This window comes from Prosopis cineraria, unplaced genomic scaffold (assembly GCF_029017545.1).
Source record: "Prosopis cineraria cultivar Desert tree isolate PC_DT_omini unplaced genomic scaffold, ASM2901754v1 PC12, whole genome shotgun sequence".
In the NCBI taxonomy this organism is placed as follows: Eukaryota; Viridiplantae; Streptophyta; class Magnoliopsida; order Fabales; family Fabaceae; genus Prosopis; species Prosopis cineraria.
This window is the reverse complement of record NW_026555343.1, coordinates 33,850,009-33,870,342: the sequence shown is the minus strand read 5'-3', so window position 1 is coordinate 33,870,342 and position 20,334 is coordinate 33,850,009. Positions and strand designations below refer to the sequence as shown.

The following is a 20,334-nucleotide window of genomic DNA, read 5'->3' as shown; positions in this document are numbered from 1 at the left end:
CTCGGAATGCAAAAGGGCCAAAGGGAGGCAAAAGCAAAGAAAGAGGGAGAAAGATACGAAAGGAACAGCAGCACAATGATTGAAACATTGAAAATGATATTTATTTAATCCACAACGATCTAGAAGCGGAGCTGGTTGGAGTCGGCTTTGTTCGCCTACGATTTCGCTCCTCCCTCGCTCCTCTGCACCCGGGAGTAAATTTGGTCCAAATTAATTTAAATAATTTAAATTTATTTTTTTTATTTTATTTTTAAAATATTAAAATAAAATATTTATAAAAATTATAAAAAATATATTGTAATAAATTTGATCACCAACTTGACAATCTAAATTTATATTATAAAAATAAATATTTATAAAATAATTTAATAAATATGTTTATTGTTAGTTTGGACAATATATTGATTTAAATTAATCAGTCTAATTTAATATTATAATTTTTTAAAATTTTTATAAATTGACCTTTTTTGTTTACAAAAATTTAGATTGTTTAGATTGGTGATCAGATTTATTACAATATATTTTTTTATAATTTTTTTATAAGTATTTTATTTTAATAAATATAAAATAAAAATAAAAAAGGATTAAATCTGGACAGTGTAGATTAGCTCAAGGATTAAGAGAGGAGCAAGGGAGGAGGAGCAAAGTCTACTTTGAATTGGCTTGGGTGAACCATCCACACATTTTATTTTATTTTTTATTTAATATTTATTAAAATAAAAATTATAAAAATTTTAATAAATCTACTTACCAATATAAAAATATAATTTAAACAGTTAAATATTTAATTTTGATACAAAAAACAACTATCTAATTTAATAATAAAAATTTTATAACTTTTTACAAATTTATTGTCCAGTTTCAATTTAACATTAAAATTTTTAAAATTTTTATTTCAGTAATATTAATATTTAAAATAAAGATAATATCTAAACTTACACTTTAAAAAAATGAGAAAAAAAGTTTTCAAATAAAAATTTTAGAATTAAACTGTTCGAAATATTTCTGAATAATTAATTTATATAAAGTTTAAAAAATTTTAATATTAAATTAAATCATAAAATTAAATTTATGTTGTTTAAATTGGCAATAAAATAGATCTATTATTTTTTTATAATTTTTATTTTAATAATTATAAAGTAAACAATAAAATAAATTTTTTTAATTTAAACCGCCTGGATTATCCGGATGTTATGCGATGACCACTCAAACCGGTCTTGTCTAGGAGCTTTCTACCGGTCAACTGTGTCTCCACCCCACCTTCCACCTCATACAGCTTTATCCTAGGGCAAGGTAAGCTCTTCTTGGTCCTCTGAATGCATATTTTTAATCAACCTTTAACCCTTCTTGGTTCTCTCTATGAAACCTTTTCTAATCAACCTTTAGCTTTGGCTTTGGGCTCTAATGGCTCCACTCTGTTGTCACTCTTGTAGCACTCAACTTGCGTGCCTTTTTTATTCTAAACTTTTTGAGATCTGGTTCTATCAATTTTCCCCACTGTGGTTCCAAGAAACAGGTTTTATATATTCTAATTGTAAGCTATAATGGCAAGCATCGTTGAACATAGCAACGTTTTCACACTGAAACATTCTCTCCATCACATTGCATCAATTTCTCCTTTAGAAATGTGCAAATACCTGTGGGCTGTACGAAACCCAAACCTCTTAAATTGCTTGCACTTGTTCTAAGCTGCAGTAAGGTGAGAACTTATTGTTCCCTATGATAATACTCCAGTTATTGATCATATGCTTGTCTGCTCCTTTACACTCGGCCTCTGCCTTAAGTTCAGATGGGTTGACTTTGTTGTCTCTTGCCAAACATTGGATTTCTGTGCTTCCTTCCTTAAAGTCAAACTGGAATTCATCTGATTCTACCCCTTGTTCTTGGATAGGAATACAATGTGATCATTACGGCAATGTGATCTTCCTAAATCTCACTAAATCTGGGATTTTTGGTCAACTTGGACCAGAAATTGGACAGTTGACTCACTTGCAGAACCTTGTGTTGGAGACAAATGGTTTCTCAGGAACAATACCGCTAGAGTTGGGCAACTGTAGTATGCTGGAGTATATAGATCTTTCTGATAACTACTTTGATGGAAATATGCCAGAAACCTTGCAAAAGTTGCAAAACTTGAGGTATTTGAGTTTTTCTTCTAATATGCTTACAGGTCAAATTCCTGATTACTTGTTTCAAGTTCCCAGACTGGAGGTGGTTGACCTGCACAAAAACAGTTTAAGTGGGTCAATCCCATCCAATATTGGAAACATGACGAAACTGTTGAAGTTGTATCTATCTAGGAATCAGTTGTCAGGGACAGTTCCTTCTTCCATTGTTAACTGCAGTAAGCTAGAGGCATTATTTGTGAACGATAACATGTTGACAGGAATTTTGCCTCAGAGCCTTAACAATCTCAATAATCTTATTTATTTAGATGTAAAAAATAATAGCCTTGGAGGTATAATCCCTCTTGGCTTTGGAAGTTGGGGCAAGCTATTTATTTTGGATCTGTCATTCAATGTATTTAGTGGAGGCATTCCCTCAGGCTTGGGGAATTGCAGCAGTTTAGCAGAATTTGCTGCGGTGAAGAGCAACCTAGTTGGAAGCATTCCATCATCCCTGGGGTTATTACAAAAGCTTTTGATTCTTCGCCTTCCTGATAACCGCTTGTCTGGAAATATACCTCCAGAAATTGGCAACTGCAAATCTTTGAAGAAGTTACATTTATATTCCAATCAATTGGTGGGGACAATTCCACAAGAATTGGGAGGATTGAGTAAATTAGAGGACCTTGAACTTTACTCCAACCACTTGACAGGTGAAATTCCACTTACCATTTGGAAAATTCAAAGTCTTGAGCATATCCTTCTTCACAATAATAGTCTGTTTGGGAAATTACCTTCGGAGATGACAGAGCTCAAGCATCTGAAAAATATTTCATTGTTTGACAACCAATTTTCTGGTTCAATTCCTCAAAACTTGGGAATCAATAGCAGTCTAGTGAAGTTGGACTTGATGAATAATAAGTTCACTGGTAACATACCACCAAATCTTTGTTTTGGAAAGCAATTACACCTACTGAATTTAGGTCTTAATCAACTTCAAGGGAGCATACCTCATGATCTGGGAAGATGTGCAACTCTTGGGAGGTTGGTTCTCAACAAAAATAATCTTTCTGGGCCTTTTCCTGAATTTGAAGGCAATCAGAATCTCGGATACTTGGACATCAGCAGGAACAACATCAATGGAACCATTCCATCAAGTTTGGGGAACTGCACAAATCTCACTGCTTTAATTATGTCCACAAACAATATTACTGGGTTTATACCCTCAAAGCTAGGAAACCTTGTGAACCTTCAGGTTTTGAACCTTGCTCACAACAGCCTAGAAGGTCCTTTGCCACATCAGCTGTCATACTGTACCAAAATGGAAACATTTGATGTGGGGTTCAATTTTCTGAACGGTTCATTCCCATCAAGCATGAGGAGTTGGACAGGGCTGACTAAATTAATTTTAAGAGAGAATCGCTTTAGCAGGGACATCCCAACTTTCCTATCAGAATATGACCAGCTTCTCGAGCTACAACTTGGTGGAAATATGTTTGGAGGAAAAATTCCTACATCAATGGGATCATTGCAGAATCTTTTATATGAGTTGAATCTGAGTGCTAATAAATTAACTGGTGAAATTCCTTTAGAAATTGGTAAGTTGCAAAAGTTGCAGAGTTTGGATATATCCTTGAATAATTTGACAGGAAGCTTACATGTTCTTGATAAACTTTCTTCATTAAGAGAAGTCAATATATCATACAACTCATTTGTTGGTCCTGTACCAGAATGGAAAATGCAACGCCTGAATTTGTCTTCATCATCATTCTTGGGCAATCCTGGCCTTTGTGTCCGTTGTTCGAGATTAAATCTCTCCAGTTGCATAAATTATAACCTCTTGAAGCCATGTGACTCTGAATCAACTAACCACAAGGGCAGTAAACGTTCAATTTTATTTATGGCACTTGGGTTTGTAGGGTTTGTCATTTGTTTGTCAGGAATACTAGTAATTTATGACCGTCATTCTAGCCAAAGATCTAAGAAGGAGGTACCTGCTTATCCTGATGAGCAAATTTACATCCGCCAGTTGCGTCCAATTTCTAACCTGAAAGACAACGTTGCTGATTACAAAGAACAGGAGGCTTCATATTCAAATGATGAAGGAGATTTCAGAATTATTGATTTAATGAATGCTACGGAGAATCTAAGTGATCAATATATAATTGGCGAAGGAGGGCATGGAATTGTTTATAAAGCCGAGCTTGATATTGGAGTTTTTGCTATTAAGAAAGTTAAATTTGGACAAAGCAATAGGAGGAAAGTAAACATGGTCAGAGAAATTGAAATGACTAGGAAGATTAGGCATCAAAATGTGGCAAGATGCCTAGGCTCCTGGATAGGTGAGGAATATGGTCTAACCATTAGCAAGTACATGGAAAATGGAAGCCTTCATGATGTCTTACATGAAAACGATCCACTACCATACTTAGAATGGAATGTCCGCTATAAAATTGCTATTGGAATTGCAAAAGGACTGGCTTATCTTCACCACAACTGTGATCCTCCAGTATTGCATCGAGATATCAAACCGAAAAATATACTCCTTGATTCTGATATGCAACCTTGTATTACCGATTTTGGTATTTCCATTGCTTTAAATCAATCCTCTACTACAGTTCATATGCGGTCGACATATCATCTAGGTACTCTTGGGTTTATGGCACCGGGTAATTGCTCTTGTTCTACACTCGTTGATTAATTTTCTTTTTCTATTTCTAACATGTTTAATAAAACTGTAATAGATTAAGCCTATAAAGGCAAGCATGTCGATAGTTGAGGGGAATATTTACTATCCATTCAATCCCATGAAACAAATGAAACTAGATCAAAAGTATACAATTTAACATGTTTACATATCTTATGGCAGAGATTGCATGCATGGTAGTGCCGAGCTGTGAGCTTGATATATATAGTTATGGTGTAGTTTTGCTAGAGCTGATAACTAGAAAGAAAGTATTGGATTCCTCATTTGAGGTGGAGGAAACCACATTAGTAGGATGGTTTAAATCTATATGGAGGACAACAAGAGAACTTGAAGAGATTGTAGATTCAAGCATTGCAAGGGAGCTTTCAGATTTAAAAGTAATGGTGCAGGTTATCAAAGTGATTTTGGTGGCTTTGATATGTATTGAGACAGATCCAGGAAAGAGACTAAAAATGAGAGATGTAGTGGAATTCTTTGAAACATCCATAGATCCTGGTAAGAGCTGTGTCCTCTTGACAATGATAAGTGTTACTAACATCCATGAAGTCATACTTACAATAGAAAGTATTAAATTCTAATACAGGATAGTTAGAGTGTATTTTTTCATATTGTTCCAGATTGTAGTAACGAAGATGTATAGCTTAAATGACATGACATCTTATACAAATATTTAATTTCATTACATGACACAGCTTGGCAGTTTTTTAAGCAAATAACAAAAGTAATCATGCTTCATTACACATTAATTTTTTTTTTTTTGAGCTGAACTAATTATGAATCTTGACTCCCTTTTCTTTGAAATGATGTCAAAAGGGCTGTGAGGACTGTTTGTCTGCTGAAGAATAATAGACTATATTCTGTGAATATTCGTCACTAGTATAAATTAACATCAGTTTGATTCCGTTGAGATTAGGGGCAGATTGTAGATGTGTTTCCTCTCTTTCATTCTCTCCTGTATACTGACTACTATAGAAAGATGTATTACATTCCTATCAGAAATGCAAGATAGCATTACCTCTTCCATATTTCGAATATCTCTCTTCCTAATAGTGTCTAATTTATGCAGGAATTTTTGTTCGACGTTATGGAGAATTTCATTTGGGGAGTTCTCTTGCTACTGCTGTAGCCTCTTTGTTTTTTCAGGTAATTTGATTTAGCAGGAGAGATTGCCATCAAAGTAGTTAATTTTTAAAATATTTCTTTTTTGGTTCTACTTTTTAGTATTTGTTAAAAAAGTGCTCAGAAAAACATAAGTAAACATTATCTGTCTAAATTTCTCAGCTTGCAGATGAAAGCAAAAAGTCTAACATGTACTTTCTCTTCGGATAAGTAGGGTTTCAATGTGGGAGGATTATGTCGAAAAGAATTTTTCAAAACAAGCATTACTGTTTATAGCATATAGGTGTACCAAAGAAGGCAAGTCCTATGACAGAGCAAAAACTCAAGATGATAATCCCTTGCAAGATAAAAATGGTTAAAAGCCTGGCATGAAATGTGAGGTCAAGTAAACCTGTGGTGGTTGTTGTCCATTTTCCTCTTCTAGATTTTTCCCTATTGTTGTGACCACAATCTATGTCTGTGTGTGTAGAGAGAGAGAGAGAGAGAGAGAGAGTTGCACGCAGATCGATAGTAATTTTGGCAATAGCTTTTCCCGTTAATGTAAAAAACAATTACTGAGTGTTTTCTTTCTTGTTCATCTTCTTCACTAAGCATCCCTTAAATTTTGAGTTGCTATCATTCTTACTTTTTATTTTATTAGTTTTTTTTATGTAACTATTTCAATCTCTAAGGAGGAAGCCAAGATCCCTGCCAGTAGACATTATTCCTCAATACTTCACGAAGCGATGGAGGCTACTGCAAACCCAAACAATCTGAATGTTATTGGCAGAGGAACTCATGGAGTTGTTTATAAAGTTTCACTAGGTCCAGACCTAGTTTATGCTGTAAAGAAGCTTGCATTTGCAGGGAACAAAGGAAAGATCCAAAGCATAGTTAGAGAGATAAAAATCCTGATGAACATTAGGCACCGAAATCTTGTTGGATTACTAGACTTTTTGTTCAGAGAGAACTGTGGTATGCTTTTATACAGTTACATGACAAATGGAAACCTTCATGATGTTTTGCATGAAAAGAATCCACCATCATTGCTAGGTTGGACTGTTCGTTATAGGATAGCTGCTGGAATTGCTCATGGATTGGCTTATCTCCATTATGACTGTCATCCTGCCATTCTGCACCGTGCCATCAAACCAAAAAATATACTTTTAGATTATGACATGGAGCCTCATATTGCTGATTTTGGCATTGCCAAGCTTTTGGATGTATCTTCTTCTTCGAGATCATCTTCATCTGTTCCAGGTACTTCTCTTACTCTTATTGTGAATCTTATCTTTATTTTTCCAAATTCTGATATGAAACATCATGTTTCCATTGGCCTGTGACAGAGAATACATATACAACAGCAAATACTAGGGAGTCTGATGTCTACAGTTTTGGGGTAGTTTTGTTTGAGTTGATAACTAGAAAGAAGGCTGTGGATCCATCATTTAAGGAGGGAATTGAGATAGTGAGTTGGGTCAGAAGTCTATGGCAGGAAGCAAGAGGAATTTATAAAATTATTGATTCAAGCCTTGTAGAGGAGGTTTCGGATCCAAACGTTCTTAAACGAGTCATCAATGTGCTTTTGGTAGCTCTGAGATGCACTGAGGAGGACCCAGACATGAGACCCACGATGAGAGATGTTATCTACCAATTCAAAATGTAATTATATTTGATTCCCACATTGCACAAGTCATCTTTCTTCAAAAAATTAAATAGCTTTAGCATTATCCATATCTTTTGGTTAGTAATTGGAGATGCCTATCGATGGTTTCTGAGCAGGTCGTAAGGCCTCTCAGAGTTTGGATGTGGTTCACTTTTGTTGAATCATTGGCATCAAATTACTATTCAGGATACTGCAAAATTTAATGTCTCGTAAGAGTTCATTAAAGGATTTGGAAAGTTTACAAAATTAGGTAAATGTGAAACAAGGCACAAAGCATAATTAATCAAAGGGATAAACTCAGTTACCTCTTGCATGCAATGCATACATTTTAAGGTTGGCGTACACTGAACATACTTGTCATCACCTAAACATATTCTTTTAAGGGATCATCAAATCTGTAACCAAAAGGAAAAAAGAATCTTCAAATCCTTTGTTAAAAAGCGGATATAATAAATGAACATAAAAAGGTAATTGATTGCAATTGAAAATTTAAACATCTTTACCATAGCCATGGACATACCCAGACAGAGAATCTTAACAATAAATAGTTCGTTTGCATGCTTGATTTTAACACATCTTTTACATCATTATCACAAATCAATCATGTGCCCCTTTTCCCTGTCCAGACATCTGATTCCAAGATATAAGTCAATTTATTAAAAGTTTATTTAGCAAAAACCAATTTAGTAAATATGTTATTATGAAAAAAAAAATTTATTCAATTATTTTTTTTAAGTCATTTTAATAAACTAGAATTTATTTGAATTAAATATATATATATATATATAATAAAGTGTTTTCGAGTGTATAATTATTGAAAAAGACAAGGATTAAAAATACTTACATTAAAATTCTTCATATTAAAAATATTTAGAAAATACATGTGATAAAGATTTTAAATAAAATTGATATGTTAAATAATAAGAATAATTAATTCACGATGCGACATGTTTCAAATTATTCATGTTTATCGAAAAAATCAGGAAAAACTTCTATTCCTGTATGCAGGAAGATGCACTTATAAATAAGCTCCCCAAAAAAAAAAAAGGAAAAAAAAAAAAAACTTCATCACAATTGATGATCTCCTCTAATGATCAAGCATAGTGTTTTGTGATACATGCATTAGCGTGAACAAGCTAAGCTATAGTTTCGGATAATAAGAATTATAAAAATCTTTGCCACCCCATCACCAAACTTGCCACCCCATCACCAAACTTGCCACTACCAACAACAAATACAGAGGTGTGAAGTACGATATGTCACCAGATAAAGGAGAAGAGAGGCATATGGAATGCCCACGAAGAAGAAAGAGAAGAGAGAGAGTCAGGAGTTGGGTTAGGGGTTTTTAACTTTTCTTTTTTTAAATGTCTCTTATATGCCCCAACTTCATAATTTTATTTTATTTTTTTAATCATTGATTTTCACATAAAAAAAAGACATTTCAATATCTTATAATTCTGAAATGGTAAAATTTTATATTTTTTTTACAATTTTTTAAAAATAAAAGGATGTGATTGTGATATTTTTTTCTTTAAATAATCATTTAAAAAAATAAAATTTCACCATTTCAAAATTTTAAGATGCCAAAATGTTTTTTATTTTATGTATAATCCAATGTTCCAAAGAAAAAAAATATATTAAAAAGTCAAAGCATTACAAAAGGTATTAAAAAAGATACATTAAAAGTTCCTAATCTCGAGGAGTTATAGTTGTGTTTGAACAAAAGAGAGGTGAGAAAAGACTACCGTAGGATAAGGGAAAAATCAATTTAGTGAAAATTATTGGCAACAAACATTGTGTTTGGATATATGTTTTTCTTTTTTTAAGTCAATTTGGATGTATTCGAAAAGCTCCCCATTGTTGGTTTTACCAAACCCACATTCCGTAACTATTAGAAAGTGCTTATGAAAAATTAGTTTGGAGCTAAACGTTGCGCCTTTTTTTTTTTCAGTAATACTGGAGACCTTCATTCAAAAAAAAAAGTGTACAGAAGAACAATCTAGGAAAAACAGAGCCTAATAAACAACAAAACGAAAAGCCCAAAAAAAAACAACAACAACAACAACAACAACAACCCCCAATCAAGTAATGGGAGGTTGATAATAAAAATGGAAATCATTACTAAGACTAAAAGCTGACTTAACTACAAAATTAGCCATCCTATTGTTTTCACTGTACAAAAAATTAATTTGGACCTCCTAATTTTTGATCAAAAGTTTCTTAGTGGAGTCGATAATTTATTGAAAAGGATGATAATTATGATTGTTTCTTGTGATTATAAATATATAGCACTCACACAATCACAAAAAAAAAAAACTCCACAACTATAAATCCCTTCTGCCAATATATTTTAAGTCCTTTAAAAATGCCTAAGACTTTGATAATAGTGGGTGATAATTGTCCCACTTTACAATTAAAACTCAAAATCCAGTCTCCATCAGAATCTCACAACACCCCACCAATAGCACTATTGCCATCCGGAATTGCAAAACCATCAACTTCTAATCTCACAACATAAGGATTGCTCCTTTGTTGGAATTTAGCCTATCTAATGCTACCCTATTGCGGTAATTGAAATTTCAAATTTAAATATATAACAACCTTGAAAAAAGTATTGTTTGAGTCCTCCCTCACCCAATCATCATCCTCATCATCACTCATCCCCATGAAACACATATCTACATCTAATCCTTCCATATGACCGAACAAATGAAGGCAAATAAATTATCCCAGGGAAAATTATGCGTAAAGGGTTTACCTATATCCATCTTCATATTCCAACTTAGCCAATCCCATCTGTTAAAACTATTGAATCTATCCCATAGGTCTGGTCTGACAAAATGTTGCCACCATCCCTAGCATGCCTACATTCTTGGAAGAGATGCATCATATCCTCCACCTCAGTGCATCCAAATCGACAGGGTTGCTCTACCATCAATCCTCTTCTTTTCTCTCAAAGCTGTCATATGGACTCTATCATGCACTAATAGCCATATAAGTGTCTTCATTTTCTCTGGTATTCTCCATCTCCATATGTTTTCTCCATAATGGTTCACGGATCTTGTCATTACCTGCATTAAGAAAAGAGTAACCAGGTTTCACAGAATATAACCCATCGAAAGAAAAAGGCCAAAGGTGTTTTATCCTCCCACTCTCCTCATTAGGGGCCAAGGTTCTAGTAATAAGATCCACCACATGATTCAAAAACAAGGTCTCAGCTTATAAACATCCCACCTCCAAAGGGTAGCACATAATCTTTGATTTTTTCATTCACATCAACATACTTTCTCCCATGTACTACTAGGTCTATAAGGGGTTTGTTGATGGGCAACCATTTTTCAAACCAAAATAAGGTCTGATTCCCTGAACCAGTTTTCTTCCCCATTCCTTCCATAAAGGATTGCCATACTTTGGTGATGCTTCTCCAAGTGATTGAAGCACCCACTCTTCCTTTCACCTCGGGTAAATCAGCATTGCCATGCTTATATTAGATTTTAGGACTTGAACCCAAGAGCTCTTGGGTTAGTGACAAACCCCAAACAATTTTCATATGAAGGTTTTATTTTGATACTTCAAATTCTTTAAACCAAGCCAGCCAGCATTTCTATAAGTAGATGGTGAGGAAAACACCGCGTGCCCTCAACAACTTGTGAATGTTTCTTTTCCCATAAAGTAGGTTGGGGTACAATTTTAATACCCAAATAACTTTGGACTTTTAGAATAAAAAGTAGGGTTGCAGATAGGTAGATAATGACATCTAAAAAAATTAATGACAAATCCTATGGAAAGATTTTTTTTTTGTTGTTTGTAGGTATTCTCCTATTGGAGGTAATTCTGTTCAAAGTAAGGCCAAGAACTAAATGTGAGCACTTTTCTTAACAAAAATTGAACCTTAATTCATCACGTTGTAAGAAACTATTCTATTCTACTAGATCCAACTCTTATGATGGAAAGAATTTTAATGTAAATAATTAATGTCTGCAACCCAAAATCACTTAAATTGTCTGCAACAGAAAATCCTTTAATGTAAATAATTTTAATGCTCAATTATCAAAATGTTGTTACTTAAGACCATTATCGAATGTCAAGCCACCCATAACCTCTTGATTCTCCTCTAAAGCTTTATAATGAACCAAAAAGATTAGCGGGTCACGATTCTCATGATTTAGTTAGTTAAACTAGTTGTTGAATTGATGACATAATAATTAAATAAAAATAATATTCATACATATAACATACAATACAACTTTAAAATAGTGATAGTATATTATCGGTTCATCGTTATTTAGTCATAACATATTAAATTTTAATTTTTTTCACTTTTTCATTTGCATAGCTTTTTATTTACCAATAAAGAAAATGAGTTTTTAATTTTTTTCTATCCTTTCATTAATATAATGTCATAAACAAATAATGCACTCAAAATTATATAATAATAGGAAGAAAGTTGACATTAATATTTAAATTGAATAAAAAAATCACTACTAAAGTAAGAGTAAAAGGAAAAAAGACATGTCAAAAAGGTATAGTCATATCGGTTACCCCGAGTTTTCAAACAAAACTAATCTAGGTCATAATGAGTTAATCCAGGCCTTCTATTAGAACAGTTAAATGTTTTTGAACCAAATCACTTTCTTTACTAGGTGTGACAATTCAACCAATCTGACCATCCATTTTCAAAACATTGTCACTAATATTTTTTGACATATTAATAATGAAATATTATTTGAGAATAATAACTAGGTTTATAATAAGAATAAGAATTTCATTTTACGTAATAACAAGGGTAAAAAAGTAACATATTCCCTAAACTATAAGTCAAATAGTATTGTTAATCTTAAATTTGTGTATTACGAAATTTCTTCTTTTACTTTTAAATTTACATCGAGTGACTCCAGACATTAAATATAAGAAAATGGCAATTATTTTTTAGGCAGTGAGACCCAATTACACACTAACATGGCATTCCCCTTCGTCTCTTCTTCCTATCACTATTGTACTTTTTAGTTTTTGAATATATTTTCTCATTCAAAGAGAAAAAAAATTGACGACAACTACTTAGGGATATGATAACTATGGGAGTAGAAGTCGACTTCAGTACCTCAATAATTACCTATCTGGAAATCACGAATTTAAAAAGGAAAAAAAAAAAAAAACCTTAATACACCTCTCAACTTTATCTCAACTTTATCTAATTTAGTGTACGAGAAATTATAATTTGGATGATCTACAGTGGCTTGATGCTCTAGGTTAGATTAATAAGTTGAAATTCCCCTCTATTTTAGCATTGGTCATTTGTTATTTACAAATATGCATATCAAATAAAAACCCTTTGAGCAAATGATTCATGCTCAAAAAAGTTAAATTAATTTATCTCAAGTTCTAAAAAATACAACTATATTAAATAAATATATCAAAAATATCCTTAAGTTGCCCTTGAAACTGTTGTTAGAAATAACGATCCTACACAATTTGAGTTTGAATAGTCTACCCCTAAATTTTTCAGGATACCAAGTGATAAAAAATAAAAAAAAACAATTAAAATACCAAACATGCCCTAAACCTCTACAATCGCATCGGTGCCTTTCCCGGCTTCAATTTTAGTTCTCTTTCATATTCCAATGTCTTTAAAATTCTTTCCAACATAACAAACTAGGCCTGTGTAACTTTGTGGATGATTCCTCGTGAATAATCCGTTCAAGACCGAACATAGTGATGCCCGACTAGCTGTACACTATGCTATGTCAAAATTTGATCATATAGATTATAAGGCCAGAGAAAATTTCCAATTCAATTTCCATCATCGTTGAGCTTTCTTTCATTCTCTCCTCGCTCTTCTGCTTTTTTTTTTTTTTGGACAACCGCTCTTCTGCTTATGGTATCAACAAGCTACTCAATCATTTGTTCCCATAGGCATTCAAGTGGGAAAAAAACAATCAAAACCTGACATTCCACAACAACATATCAAACTGTCTAATGCTATCCCAACAAAAAGAATAGCCATCAAGTGTAAGTTGGAATCTCCAGGATTTTCCTCCAAAAATTGAGTTCAGCCAAAACAAGAAATCAGCCATGACCAAATACCACTTGCTTCTTCAGTCAACGGACTTTAACCAATTCAAAGTCATAAACCAGCCATGAGTTTGGCGGTACTTTGTCATCGTGTCCTTCACTACCAAACCTGATATGCACAAAACAGATATGATAGGGACAAGGGATCCAAAAGAAATATGAGGTAACATGCCAAAGGATGCCAAATGAACAACATACCCCATGGATGGTGGTATTATGAGTCTTCTCTTTCCTCCAATTCGCATACCTGAGAACCATATGCAAGCATCTCAAATTCTCAATAGTATTAAAGAGCAAGCAGAACATGGAAGAGGGCCTCACAAAAATTCTGAATAACTTACCTTCAAGGCCAACATCCCAACCCTCTAAAACTTGTCCTTTACCTGTAAAATGATAGAACAAGCAACGACATATAAAGTCAGTCAAGTATGAAGTCAGTCATGCTCAGGTAACAAAAGGTTATGTAGGCTGTGGTACCAAGGCGAAACTTGAAAGGTGCATGGCCAACATTTGACTCAAAGACTTCATCATTATCCTTCACCTTGCCAGTGAAAAGGACAGTGAGCTGAAATGAAAGAGTACTTGTCAACCGAAATCTGCTATTCTTCTTATTAATTTCATAAAGGCAGACTCTAAATTATTTTAGAGATTTAAACAACTACCTTATTCCCTGATGCAGCAATTTTTCCATCTTCTATCCCCTTTTCCAGCTCTTGAATAACTAAACCATTTGGCAATGTTTTAACTGCAGAAGACTTCGCATCAGCCACAATGTATTCATCCTTTTTTAGGGTCCTAATATTTTCATTAGCAGATGATTGAGGCATATCAGAAGTATTAACTTCTACATCCCCCTGACTTTTGTCTTTTTTCCTCCTTTTTTTCATCTTTCTATCACCAGATTGATTCGCATCAGGGAAGTCATGAGTTCCATTATCCCCATTCCTGTGCAAAACATTTTAACTAAGTTACGTATATAAAATAGGCAATATTATGTATCTAAGGACAATCCGGATTGCATTAAACACAGACAAGAAAAGACAGTTCATCGAGTTCTAAGAGTCTAAGATGACAAACTAAGCAACAAATCAGAACTTCTCTCGAGACAACTTGAATGACATGGTGGAGAGAGATGTTCCCAGCAACTTTCAACTAATAATGCAAGTGTTACCAATGCCATGTCAAGGAACTAAGGCATTTTTCCTGCCTACAAGCATTTCTAACAAAAACATAATAACCCTTCTTTTTGTTGGGAACTTGAACTCTGCACCTAAAACATGAGCAATAATCAATGGTCCTTCAACCTTGTATAAAGACATATTTTCAGAAACACTTTTGAAAACAGGGACCATAAATAAGGAAAGAACAATATAAACAATTTGTTCAAATTGAAATTATATGAATTTAGAAAGCTTTACTGTTTTAGGCACCTTGCACAATAAACATTACAACTACCTCTACATCTTATTTTTCATTTTTATATATTGTTTTACTTGCACTCACTCTTTGTTGTTTTGTTGCAAATCTTGATTCTTTCCTTCAGAAAATTTGGGGATAGCAATATCAGTCCCTGCTGAGTCTCTTGGGGCTTTGGACTCTTTACAGTAAGCATTGTCATCTTCAAAATGTGAATCTTTGGGAGCCTGTTCTTTCTTCTTCCTCTTTGTTCCTCTACTTTTCACAGGACCTACTACAGTGGCAGGCAATACAACATTCCTGCCAGAGACATAAAAAGAACAATGAGCCCAATAACACAACCCACCAAACAAACAAACAAACAAGAGAGTAATTCAGCGAGCTATTAACTGAAACCCCCAATGCATTCTAATTCCCATTTCTTCACATGCAATTCTACAAATCTGTCGGCCCAGAATCTACAAATTCTATGTATCAATTTTCATCGTATTTACAGTTACAGATATGTCTAGGAGGTCTCTCAAACTCTAACAAAAATTGTAAAAATGTCACAAGGTTAGATTTTTTTCTTCATTTATTTTCTTTTTCTGTTTTTTTTCCTACCTGCACCTCACTTAAGATAAATGCTGCATTCTGAGAAAGTCTCAATGGAGAAACATGGGCTATATAGTTTAGAATGTTGGGTGACTCCGGTGAAAAAATTATTAAAGGCACTGTGGAAATACATTTGTGAAAGGGTGGGATTTCTTATCAAGATTTGCATTTGGCACTGAAGTTGATTTTATATAATGTGAAATTTGCGAAATGGCATACATTTTATGGAAGTTGCGAGGTTTCAATAGAAGGGGGTGTGAACATTGTGTTGCTTGCCACTAGCAGAAAGATGGTAGAAAGTGCACTATTTTAAGGCACATTTTCAGAGGTAAATTACAAATTCACTTTCAGAATATGTTAAAAAGGAAGAACCGTGTCTGATAGACAGCAGCAGGTCCCCCTTAAATAGTTGTCTGCCAGAAGTGACAACATATGGGAAAATGCTGAAGCTATTAAAACAAAATTTTGCAACTTCCACCTTAAAGACAGGGTTAGCCTTACTGAGGAGGGAAATGATGGGCCCAGCATTTGATTGGACCACGTGTATGAGAGGAAGAAGAAAAGGGCCAATGTTCAGGGTAAATGGTAGGGTTTACATAAGGAGAAATCTCAGGTCTAAGAATATTAGTTGAGTGGTGGCAAGGGAAGGGCAAAGTAGAAACTTATGAGGCAGTCACCAATTTTGTATTTCTTTTTTTTTTCTTTTTTAAATAAAGGCTATGGAAAGTCCATGCCAGGAAAAAAAAAAAAAAGGTAGTTCATATCAGAATTTAACAAAGATCTACACCCTATCAGTGGTTCATTATGAATAAAGCTATCAAAAGAATCGTGCAGAGCCTAACAAACTAGGCAGTTTTGTATTTCTGTGCATAATTGAAAGAAAGCCAGAAGGGAGTCATTGTGGAGGGTTCCTAACAAAGAAGCAGGGTGGGAATAATACAGGAGTGGCATAGAAAGCACCTGCCTCACAAAAGGGAGGAGGGTGGAGGGTGTCATTTTATTCCTGCATTTTTGTTTTCTATGAGCTTAGCTCAGTGGTTGATAGTTTTCTTCTGCCCTTACTTCAAAGAAAAGCAATATTACTCCATGAATGAAACTGAGTTGAAGGTTTCCATTAGAGGCATGAGTTATATATATCTACAAGACTGAAGGTTGTATTGTATAGCTTTAGACAAAGATACAATCAACATGAAGCTTAAATAGGAAAGACAAAACATATGCTAATAATATTCTAACATGCCCCCCAAGCTGGAGCATACTAACCATATGGAATGGAACTGTTTTGCTACCTACTTCCATCCTACCCTAAATTTCCTTCCAAAATTCAAAAATATATTTTAAGCAGATTAATATTATATATATATATATATTATGTGTGTGTATATATTATATGTATTTAAATAAATATGACTAAATCAAAACAGGTAAAATTGGTGGATACCAATAGGATCTAGGCATTTTGCAAATCCCTATTGGAGGTTCACGAGTCAAGATATCTTACCAAACACACACTAGATCAAGACCCTTGTAACTCCTACAAGTCTACAACTTTCTCACATGATGTTCCTCAATGTAGGATGTTATTTTCATGGTTTACTGTTCTCACATAACACTTTCTAGAACTCCTCTTCTTATTTCAGCATAGTCCTACAAACCCATTTCATCCTTGAAAATGTTCTGATTTCACATTCTAAACTTAAACGGCCAATGAAAAACATCTAAAATTACATATTTCTATTCACAAGATTCCAGTAATAAGCCAACTTTGTTCATCCTTGATGAAATTCCAAGAGTAAATGTCCTTAGTATTCTTGAAAGTCCAGCCCAATTGCTACAATCAAGAACCCTAAAACCAAAAGTTTGAAATATTATAACCCAAATATAAAGCAAGGTACTATAAGGAGTTCTCCAAGTTAATCTTTGAGATCCAAGAACAATGACATATTAAAGACGAACAGTATAGCCATTCTGATATTTAACAATATAATTGATGGGGAAATTTTAGAATCAAGGACTCAAGAAACTTGATTACTCACTTATCACAGGCTTGGCCCTCGCTCATATTTCTTATTAGAAGATCCTGGATGATATTGTCCATTTTTGGCTCTCCTTCCAACACATTATTTACTTCGATAAATTGGCCATTGCAAGCATCCTTTGCTTCAGCAAATTTACCCTCCTCTTCTGTTTCTCTCTCTTCTTTTTCCAATTTCTGAATACTCCTCACATTTAGATTGGTGTGACATTCTACTACGTTGTCCAAAGACTCAGCTCCACTGCTTCAGTTAAAACAAAGTGGAAACAAAGGGAAGAACAAATAAAGATGTATCCTTAGACCTCAAACCTAAGAAGAATATTTATGGGTATTTGAACAGTGATTGATATTTTAGAATTTAACCTATGTGTCTTGGTATCTAGAAGAATGTTGCCAGCTTTTGATTTTGAATTTGGTTTAATATCATTATTGTCTTCATCTTTGCCTTTCTTCTGGCTGCCATCACTTTCTCTCCTGTCATCACTAACATCCATTTCCTCAGACAAGACCTTTGCAGTAGCTTTAGTCTTGTAAAGAGATGAAATTGGCACACCATCATCATCTGAGTCTACTCTTTGTTGCTTCCTCTGTAGTCTGCGGCGACTACCTTTATGTTTGTTAACAGGTGAAACTTCCTCTGCAGCAATCACAATAAAAACGACAATACAAGAGAATTTCACAACCAATAGATGAAGATGCATTTACAAACAAACTTCCAAAATCAGAAGCCTTGAATATGAGGGAGAAAAAAGATATTTAAAAGGGGTATCATTCATAAACATCAGAAAATGTTGGAGAAAGGAAAAACTGGAAAAATAAGAAAAATTAAAACAAATTGGTTTGATGCTTGGGGGTAAAAAAGACATTACAATAAGCTAGATGCTTATAAAACAGTTTTAGATACTATAATTAATGTTTCCTATTAATGAATAAAACTACATATCTAGATGATTTACCAATGAGAGAGAAGATTTTACAGACAGTTACTTTATAGTTATCATTTAAAAAAAAAATCATTCATAAATGCTTGCACATTACAAGCAAAACTCAACAAAAGTCTTAAATATTCATGGAACTAAGTAGGTAACTAAGATAAAACTAGAAAAATCACCTACAAAACGAACAAGTCCTTAAGGAATAGTGACTATTGGTTTTGTTTGAATGCAATATATTGATTTATTGATAGGCACATTCTCAATAATAATGACAATTCATTAATGGATTGAACTTAAAATAATAAACATGCCTTCACGTGAAATAGGTGATCCTGGGTAGACGTCTGGATTGGCATCATCATCAATAAAACTATCCTCATACTCATCTTCTTCGCTGCAATTAGATCTATCTGTCTCAGTGTTTGCAATATCTTCTCCATAGGATTCTCTTTTCATTGCAAATAAAAGTTAAGAAATGAAACAAATCACAACTAAAAGATCGGTGGTACCAGAAAAAATAAAAGAAATGACATTGCTGCTTTATCTACTTACTGCCGTCAAGTATGAAATTAGGAAGCAAAGAACAAAGGAAAATCAGTTGATCCCAGAAAACTTCAGCACCTCATTATCAAATACTCTACTCAAGTTTTCTATTTAATTTTCTTCAATAAATAAATTCTACCAAAATTAAGGGAAGGATACGACTCCTCAATCACATTGGTTCTTCGGCTATTACCAAGATAGTAACCACACAAGTGAATACTCCGAGGACCAATCACTGAAAAGATGACATCATCAACCTCCTCAAATTCCAAATGAAGTTGCAATGACTCATTCGTTCCAGAAGACAGAGAACATAGATAAACAGGGCTACTGTTGCCCACATTACACTGGAGTCTGCTTTTGGCTGGGGCAGAACCAACCCCCAAAGTGGCCTAAAAAAATTTGAAAGCTGATTAACAGTCCATACATGGATAACCCATACCAAAAACTGTCTTCAAGTAGCAAATTACAATGATGAGAAGAAGAAGAAGAAGAAGAAGAGCCACATTGATATAAAAGTAAAAATCTAAAGCTACAGTTTACCAACAAAGTCTCCATAATTTATTCATAGATAATCAGAAGTTCGGCTGAAGAAAATTACCATTGAAACATGTAGTCGTCCTTTGAAGTCATCAAATTTATGAGTAAAAGATTTTCCGGGTTTTACTTCCACTCCTGAGGCATAAGCAAATGTTGGGAGTTAAGGAGAGTTCAAGTTCCTAATCATTTGTTAAGCAACAAAAAAATCGAAGCAGCTCACCCCAGAAAGCCATGGTTTTCGAATCCAAGCGAATATCCTAAAACCTCATAAACCCTAAAACAGTTGCTTGTAGGAAACGCTGCTGAACCTTATAGAAACCCTAAAACCTCATAAACCCAAAAGCGCTGACGAGAAGTGCCTTGTCACTTCACTTCCATTTCGCGCCTTTATTTCGTTGGAAAGGTTTTTTGGCCGGAATTTCGTTGGAAAGTGGAGAATTACTTTTTTAACAAAAAATTATTAAGGCGGCCTTGGGCTTTAGCCAATGGCCCCACTTTGATTACCCAAAAAAAAAAATTTATAACGTAATTAATAATTATTCTTGATGATAAAAATTGTTAACATATTTCATGTTATCGTCTACTCTTTTTGGTCTCTGTCATAAAACGCATTTAACTACATA

At 33.8% G+C, this 20,334-nt stretch overlaps 2 protein-coding genes across 9 annotated transcripts; one reads left to right on the top strand and one right to left on the bottom strand.

Annotated features, from left to right (window-relative positions):
• The first annotated feature begins 1,186 nt into the window (after positions 1-1,186).
• Positions 1,187-7,646, top strand: LOC129288364 (receptor-like protein kinase). Of its 6 annotated transcripts, none has more exons than XM_054924895.1 (6): positions 1,187-1,293; positions 1,892-4,774; positions 4,975-5,307; positions 5,879-5,955; positions 6,603-7,170; positions 7,257-7,646. In XM_054924895.1, exons 2-6 carry the CDS (start codon positions 2,059-2,061, stop codon positions 7,574-7,576), a joined length of 4,014 nt encoding a protein of 1,337 aa, XP_054780870.1. In that variant the 5' UTR covers positions 1,187-1,293; positions 1,892-2,058; the 3' UTR covers positions 7,577-7,646. The 6 variants fall into 6 exon arrangements, with proteins under 6 accessions (XP_054780870.1, XP_054780867.1, XP_054780868.1 ...); XM_054924892.1 differs by lacking the exon at positions 1,187-1,293 and having other exon boundaries at positions 1,313-4,774; positions 6,603-6,885; positions 6,964-7,170; XM_054924894.1 differs by lacking the exon at positions 1,187-1,293 and adding an exon at positions 1,315-1,699.
• A 5,670-nt stretch (positions 7,647-13,316) lies between these two features.
• LOC129287674 (peptidyl-prolyl cis-trans isomerase FKBP43-like) lies at positions 13,317-20,106 on the bottom strand. Of its 3 annotated transcripts, none has more exons than XM_054923898.1 (12): positions 19,932-20,106; positions 19,773-19,846; positions 19,331-19,563; positions 18,940-19,076; positions 18,057-18,330; positions 17,695-17,937; positions 15,152-15,364; positions 14,311-14,593; positions 14,126-14,213; positions 13,990-14,031; positions 13,847-13,895; positions 13,317-13,757 (listed from the first exon to the last, which is right to left on the bottom strand). In XM_054923898.1, exons 1-12 carry the CDS (start codon positions 19,942-19,944, stop codon positions 13,676-13,678), a joined length of 1,731 nt encoding a protein of 576 aa, XP_054779873.1. In that variant the 5' UTR covers positions 19,945-20,106; the 3' UTR covers positions 13,317-13,675. The 3 variants fall into 3 exon arrangements, with proteins under 3 accessions (XP_054779873.1, XP_054779874.1, XP_054779875.1); XM_054923899.1 differs by having other exon boundaries at positions 17,695-17,934; positions 19,932-20,104; XM_054923900.1 differs by lacking the exon at positions 17,695-17,937.
• Between the last annotated feature and the right edge of the window lie 228 nt (positions 20,107-20,334).